This window comes from Babylonia areolata, chromosome 29, assembly GCF_041734735.1.
Source record: "Babylonia areolata isolate BAREFJ2019XMU chromosome 29, ASM4173473v1, whole genome shotgun sequence".
In the NCBI taxonomy this organism is placed as follows: Eukaryota; Metazoa; Mollusca; class Gastropoda; order Neogastropoda; family Buccinidae; genus Babylonia; species Babylonia areolata.
The window spans coordinates 22,043,787-22,051,550 of NC_134904.1; the positions used below are offsets into that span (position 1 = coordinate 22,043,787).

The 7,764-nt window shown below is 48.8% G+C and overlaps 1 protein-coding gene across 1 annotated transcript in view; it reads right to left on the reverse strand.

Annotated features, from left to right (window-relative positions):
* The window catches only part of LOC143274614 (uncharacterized), a 50,244-nt gene extending 42,972 nt beyond the window's left edge, over positions 1 to 7,272 (reverse strand). The window contains exon 1 of the mRNA XM_076578482.1: positions 6,966 to 7,272. Coding sequence (XP_076434597.1) covers positions 6,966 to 7,121 — 156 coding nt within the window. The 5' untranslated portion in view covers positions 7,122 to 7,272. The remainder of the gene's footprint in view (positions 1 to 6,965) is intronic.
* Between the last annotated feature and the right edge of the window lie 492 nt (positions 7,273 to 7,764).

A 7,764-nucleotide genomic window follows, 5' to 3' on the forward strand; every position in this document is an offset into this window, starting at 1 on the left:
ATACATACAGACATGCATACATACATCATACATACATATCAGTGCACACACTGACACACACACACACACACACACACACACACACACACACATACACACATGCGCTTCCTCGTCTCGCTCTCACTTCAGTTCTTTCTAACCCTCCCAGATGGACTGATTTTGCCCAGTCAACAATACTGATCCTGTTCCCACTCACTCTTTAGTGATTCTCTTTGTGCAACAGTTTATTTTTACATCAAGCCTTTAACCCATCTGTGGAAATTGTTTCAGCCAACTGAACACTGATTTAAAACCTCAATATTATTCACAAAAGAAATATCTTGTTTACTGGGTGTATACTTGCTTTGTCGGCGATTCTCAGTGTACCTGGTGTTGGTTTTCTCAGTCTTCTCTTTCATTTTTTTTCTTTCTTTTTTTACGCAAGATAAGCATAACAACCCTCACTACAACTACTGGTAACCTCAGAGAGATCCAGAGCTGGCTGAATTAACCTAATTGCATAATAATGGCGGTCTCGTTTGGGATTTTCGTGTTTTTATCTGGGTTTGTTTTGTTTTTGGTGGTTTTTTTTTTTTTTTTTTTTGGGGGGGTTTTCTGTGACACCCACGGAACTCAGTGGTTACACCCTGCTTACTTCGATGTGAAGGTCAAGTATTTGAAACCGTCATCCTTTTCTCCGCAACCGAGTGGACCCACCCATTGACACTTACAGCTAAGATGTCAGTGTCTTTGATCCACCTTTCCATTTCCCTCCCCTTGTCAGCTAAGAATGGAATCGTCCACATGACAGCGCTAGCTGAGAACCTGACGCAGCGCGAACCCAACGGCGCGAAGCAGGGCAATGCACTGACTTAAAAATAGACCATCTTTTAAAGTCTGTGGGCAAACTGGGCTACTTGAGGGGGTGTTCATTCCTTGGGTCGGCAGATAGGTCGGCCGGCACAGTTTGGTTATTTTTAGTTGGCGTTGGGTTACGCTGCTGGTCAGGCATCTGCTTGGCAGATGTGGTGTAGCGTATATGGACTTGTCCGAACGCAGTGACGCCTCCTTGAGCTACTGAAACTGAAACTGAAACTTAGTTGGCGTCGGCTTTGTTCAGTCTGTTGTCCGTTCTTTGTTCTGTCTTTCTTTTTCCCACTGTCAAAAACCAAAAAAGGTGGATCGAACGAAAAACTTTCTCCCTCTCTCGTGTTTCAAAAGCCTTTGGTGCCATTATCCTTTCCAATGAAAGATACACGGATTGTCTGAAGATAGTTATTCAGCGAAACCAGTTATACATGGATTGTTTGAAGATGATGATGGAGTCTCCCGTCGGACCGACGGATGAGTAGGTAGGCGGGCTTATCTGTCGGTGTGTGTCCTCATATGGGAGAAGAAGCCGATTCTGGATGCGCAGCACTTCCCACAGGTGTTGCAAGGGAAAACATCTCCAGAAGTTGAGCCCATGCTTCCTTCGCTCACGTTTCTCCTTAATGGCCAGCGTTCTCTTGTTTTCAAACGTCTTTATACCACTAGAGCACAGCATCCTCCAGCGACAGCGGTCAAAGGCATCAGTTTCCCAGGAAGCAATGTCTGTGTCACAGGCTTTGAGGTTTGTCTTCAAGGTGTCCTTGAAGCGCTTGCAGGGCCTTCCAAGTTCGCGGTGGCCTTCCTTCAGCTGGCTATACAGGAGCATCCAGTCTTCGGGATCCTGCTGTCTGTCATGCGGACAATGTGTCCTGTCCAGTGTAGCTGGCACTGGATCAGCAGGCTTTCGATGCTGGGCAGGCCGCTCCTCTCTAGGACCTGGAGGTTGGAGACCCTGTCTTGCCACCATAGTTTATGCTGAGGATCTTTCGTAGGCATCTCTGGTAAAACTGCTCAAGTTGTTGAATGTGACGGCGATACGTCGTCCATGTTTCACAGCATTACAACAAGGTGGTGGTCAGCACAACAGCTCTGTAGGTTTTGATTTTGGTGCTGAGCCTGATGCCTTTGTTGTTCCACAGCCTGTTGTTGAGTCTGCCAAAGGCAGAGCTGGCCTTGGCGATGCACAGCATCACTTCTGCATCAAGGGCTCGATTGCTGCATAGGGTACTGCCCAGATAGCAAAACTTGTCGACCGACTTGATCTCTATGTCATTGATCTTGATTGCAGGTGGGGGGAAGCACTGGCGTTCTGTGAGCTAGCTGGTTGGTACATGGACTCGGTCTTGCTGAGGCTGATGGTGAATCCAAAGCGCATGCAGGAGGTTGAGAACCTGTCCATAATGAACTGCATGTCCTCATGGATGTGTGCAGCAAGCGCACAGTCACCAGCGAAGAGGAACTCTCTCAACAGTGCCTCAAACACCCTGGACCTAGTGTGGAGTCGCCGCAAGTTGAAAAGTTTGCCATCTGTGCAAAACTGAATGTAGATGCCCCGGTCACAGACTTGGAAGGCGTCAATCAGCATGACAGAGAAGAGAATGGAGAACAGTTTGTGTGCCAGGATGCACCCCTGCTTTACTCCATTTACCACAGGGAACGGATCCGACATGTCAGTATTTTCCTGTACTCTCGCCTGCATGCCATCATGGAATGATGCAATCAGCTGGATTAGGCTCTCTGGGCAGCCGAACTTTAGGAGGATCTTCGCAGACCATGGCAGTTCACCATGTCGAAGGCCTTAGTCAGGTCTACAAAGACCATGTGGAGCTCCTTGTTCTGCTCACGGCACTTCTCTTGCATCTGGCGTACGGCAAACACCATGTCACATGTTCCCCTGCCTGAGCGGAAGCTGCACTGTGCTTCAGGGATGACTGTGTTGGAGACATGGTCAACCAGTCTGTTCAGTATGATGCAGGCGAAGATCTTGCCGGCGATGCAGAGGAGAGAGATTCCACAGTGGTTATCGCAGGATGTCTCCCTTCCGTTTGTAAATGTGGACAACTTAAGCATCCTTGAAATCCTGGGGGACCTCCCCTCTCTCTCAGATAGACTGGAACAGGGTGGTCAGCTTATCAGTCAGCACCTCGCCTCCATGCTTGTAGATGTCGGCCTGGATTCCATCTGCTCCTGGTGCTCTTCCTGACGTTGTCATCTTCAGGGCCTTCCGGGTCTCGGCCTTGGTGGGAGGGGCAGCTAACGAGTCACTGACTGGTAGCTGTGGGAGGGCTGCAATTACCTTGTCAGATAAGGACTAGTCCCTGTTGAGGAGGGTGTTGAAGTGCTCTGCCCAGCGGGCAATGATGTCTTGTCTGTCAGGAGGGTGGTCTAGTCCAAGGCTCAGACAGGGGTTGATCCTGTGACTCATGGAAGGTCTTCGTGTCGTGAGCATCAGCAGTGGACTGAAGCTCTTCGGATTTTGTCTCCCACCAGGTGTTCTTCATCTCATGCAGCCTCTTCTGTATGAGTTGCTTGGTTTGCAAGTACTGGTTCTTCTTCCTCTGGCAGTCGTTATTGGAAATGTGATCCTGATGCCGTATATGCAGTGTGTTCAGGAGCTTTGTGGCTCCTCTGTACAACGCCCAGTATGTCAGCTGCTGCTGTGTACACAACATCTCTAAAGGTGCTCCATACCTCTTCTACATCAGTCGATGCAGGAATTTCTTTTAGAGCTGCTTGGATTTGCTGCTGCAGCACGTCCTTGGTGATAGGGAGGCGGTGGATGTTCTGCTCCCTAGGGGGTTTCTGCCTGGCTGGTTGGAGCTTGCGTGTAAGTCTGATGTTCATCTTGCTGCGTACCAGGCGATGGTCCGACCAACAGACTGCTCCTCTCACGCAGAGTGTAATGGAAACATCACCTCTGTCCCTCTGGCGAACAATCACATAGTCCAGCATGTGCCACTGCTTTGAGCGGCGGTGCATCCATGTGTTCTTGTACTTGTCTGCTTGTTGGAAGAGGGTGTTGGTGATGGTCAGTCCATGCTGCGTGCAGAGCGAGAGCAAAAGCAGTCCGTTGGAGTTGCACTTGCCAGTGCCGTGCTGTCCTAGGACTTTTGGCCACGAGGAGAAGTCCACGCCGACGCGGGCATTGAAATCCCCCAAGGATGATCAGCCTGTCCTTTCTGTCTACCGCTGAAATGGTGTGGTTGAGCTCCTCGTAAAAAGCTTCTTTGATGTCATCAGGGTTGGTCATCGTCGGGGCATAGCAGCTGATGACTGTGGAGAAGCAATCTTCGGACAGCTTCAGATGCAGGGTCATCAGCCTATCGTTTATCCCACGTGGAAGGCTGTCAAGCTGTCATGCAAGTTTTATTTGTATGGCAAAGCCCACGCCTGAGGTTCTTGGGGTGCCATCTGGCTTCACAACAAACTGACACCCAAGCACGTGCAGAACGAGACCTGCAAGCTCCTGTGGTCTGATCCTATTTTACCTGGGCTGATGTGTCCGCTGCAGTGCCACGTCTTGCCGAGAGAATCGCTTGCGAGTGACAATCTCGATATTGACAATAACGGTTGTGTCATATGATTGTATATTGAAAACAAAGCAAAGCATTGCGATGGTCTCCATGTCCGTGACGTCGCGTCGCGCTTACTGATGTTAGTCGTTTCGCATTGCTGCACGGGCTGAACAGCTTAGTGGCGGTAATAAAATGACTGAGAGAGGGCATTCACCACAGGGTGACGGTTCACTGCTAACGCCGGGATATCCGGAGAGTCCGGTATACCTATACAATTGGCTTTAGTTCTCGCTAAGACACGCTGGAGAAATCAAATGACCCCCACCCCCCACCCCCCACCCCCACCCCTCCCCCAAGGGTTTCAGTTATTATCTGTAACATTCCCTTTTTAATCTTTGCAAAGTTGACATTTGAAATATCAGAAAGGTTGTTCAGTTGTTACTCACCAGTGTTTACACTCTCTCCCGGAAGCTGGCCATGGGCAAAAACAAAACAATACAAAAACACCTCTCAGTTAATGAGGAACCCGCGTCACGCCAGTCAGTGACGCGAAGCCAACTTGTTTATGCTTCTCTCTGTCTTTGTCTCTCTCTGTCTCTCTCTCTCTCTCTCTCTCTCTCTCTCTCAAGGCCTGACAAAGCGCGTTGGGTTACGCTCCTGGTCAGCCATCTGCTTAGCGGATGTGGTGTAGCGTATATGGATTTGTCCGAACGCAGTAACGCCTCATTGAGTAACTGAACTGAGCTAAACCGACATCAGCACGGCGGCTGGTGATCGAGTGCATGTTATTTTGATTCATTTTCTCCGGCTTCCTGATACACGTTTGTTTTTCTTCAAATGTCAAAATGTGCTTTAAAAAAAAATTATTCATGCATGAACAATCACTGTTTTGTTTTCTAATACTTGTTGCGCATTTTGTATGAGGGGGGAATATAAAGAAGTTTTGCTCATGTGCTTCACCCATTAGAAAAGGTTTTATACGTGTGCCTATTATCCATTTTACTTACAGTAAAAATGTCTCCAGTTATTTTCATTTTCCTCTCTTTTTGTGTCAAGGTCCCACGATCCCTGTCCACACACCCCGCCCTCTGTCTCTCCCACCCAGGGGGATACAGTCCCTGTCCACACACCCCGCCCTCTGTCTCTCCCACCCAGGGGGATACAGTCCCTGTCCACACACCCCGCCCTCTGTCTCTCCCACCCAGGGGGATACAGTCCCTGTCCACACACCCCGCCCTCTGTCTCTCCCACCCAGGGGGATACAGTCCCTGTCCACACCCCGCCCTCTGTCTCTCCCACCCAGGGGGATACAGTCCCTGTCCACACCCCGCCCTCTGTCTCTCCCACCCAGGGGGATACAGTCCCTGTCCACACACCCCGCCCTCTGTCTCTCCCACCCAGGGGGATACAGTCCCTGTCCACACCCCGCCCTCTGTCTCTCCCACCCAGGGGGATACAGTCCCTGTCCACACCCCGCCCTCTGTCTCTCCCACCCAGGGGGATACAGTCCCTGTCCACACACCCCGCCCTCTGTCTCTCCCACCCAGGGGGATACAGTCCCTGTCCACACACCCCGCCCTCTGTCTCTCCCACCCAGGGGGATACAGTCCCTGTCCACACACCCCGCCCTCTGTCTCTCCCACCCAGGGGGATACAAAGCATATAAGTGGTTATTCCAATACGAAACTAAATCGTTTTCTATAGCCTGTCTTCCTCTGTCTGTGAGGGTATCTCTGTCTCCGTTCAACACCCACCTCACTCCGTTTCTAGGCTTTCTGTCTCTGTCTCTGTCTCGATTTCTTTATTTATAATATATATATATATATATATATATATATATAAAAGGAAAACGACAACAAAATTTTCTACTTATGTGACATTTATGCTGGGTGGGAGAGACAGAGTGCGGGGTGTGTGGACAGGGACTGTATCCCCCTGGGTGGGAGAGACAGAGGGCGGGGTGTGGACAGGGACTGTATCCCCCTGGGTGGGAGAGACAGAGGGCGGGGTGTGGACAGGGACTGTATCCCCCTGGGTGGGAGAGACTTGCAATTTTAAAAATCGATGTTATTTGTGTTGTTCAGATCTATTCTTTTCACACGAGCACCTTTTGGTTCTCTAGTTCATTGTTTGTATTTTGAATATGACTAAAATATTAAAATTTCCGGCAACACTAGTCGCCAGTAACAGGCCCACTGATCCACGTTGTTAAATATTGTGTTCAAAACTTTGCAAGAACTTGTTGTTTACTTGTTTAGACGGGCTCAACTTAATCACCGGTTAATCTTTATTGCATCTGCTTAAAACTGATTTAATTTTTTTTTTTTTTTTTTTAAGTTGGGTGTACTTCCCGACAACAAATTAGGGCGTCCCCTCTACATGCTGCTAATACTAAGCAGACTGATTCGTGAAATACATGGCACGCTGTCAGCTCAGTTACCAGTCGTGCGCACCGTCAAAACTCCAGTGTCAAACAAGTTTAATTTTCACGTTTTTCCACATGCGAGCAACAGAGACACATCGCGGCACACACACACACACACACACACACACCCCGATCGACATGCCATCAGCGCGCTGAAGCAAGCTTTTCAATCTTACCAGTGACGAACTGAACGTGTGTCCAACAAGGAGGCCGGCCCGAAAGCCCCTGTCCACAAACGAGGCCGTGGAGGAGGGAGGTGTCCGAGGAGCAGGCCACGAAGACGCCTCGCTGTCCAGAATGTGGATCACTCGCTCGCGTGTGGGCAGCAACATGTTCCGTTGGAACCGAACAACGTCACGCTTGCGTCAGATCTTCACAGCTTCCTTGACATCGAGATCGTTGTGTCAGGGAAAATCCGACTTTGTGCTGTACGGTTTTTTGTTTGTTTGTTTTGTTTTGTGTAGGTTTTTTTTGTTTGTTTGTTTTGTTTTGTGTAGGTTTTTTTTGTTTGTTTGTTTTTACTCTGTGTGTGTGTGTGTGTGTGCGCGCGCGCGCGCTGGGGAAAATACTTGTGGGCTTCGACTCGCCTGGCGATTTGCTTCCGTTTCACAACTACGACACACGCGCGCGCGCGCCTTCAGGTTTCTGCAGCATTAAAACTGGGGGGTGGGGGGGAGGAATAGACAAAAAAACCCAAAAAACTTTGGGGGGGGAGGGAACCGTACGTTTTTTTAATGGTTTTTTTTTATGGAACTTGTGTATTTTTTTGCTTTTAACTGTAAATCTATCAATAACTTGAGTTCAGGCATTGTTTGGCAAAGATATTTTCGTTTCGTTTTAGTAATAGAATAATAATATAGACAGATATCGTTTTGTTTTGTTTTTGTTGGTATTTCTAATGACTTTATTGATGCTTTTAACACTTTAATGGAACTTGTGTATTTTTTTGCTTTTGTGTGAAGAATAACATTTGTA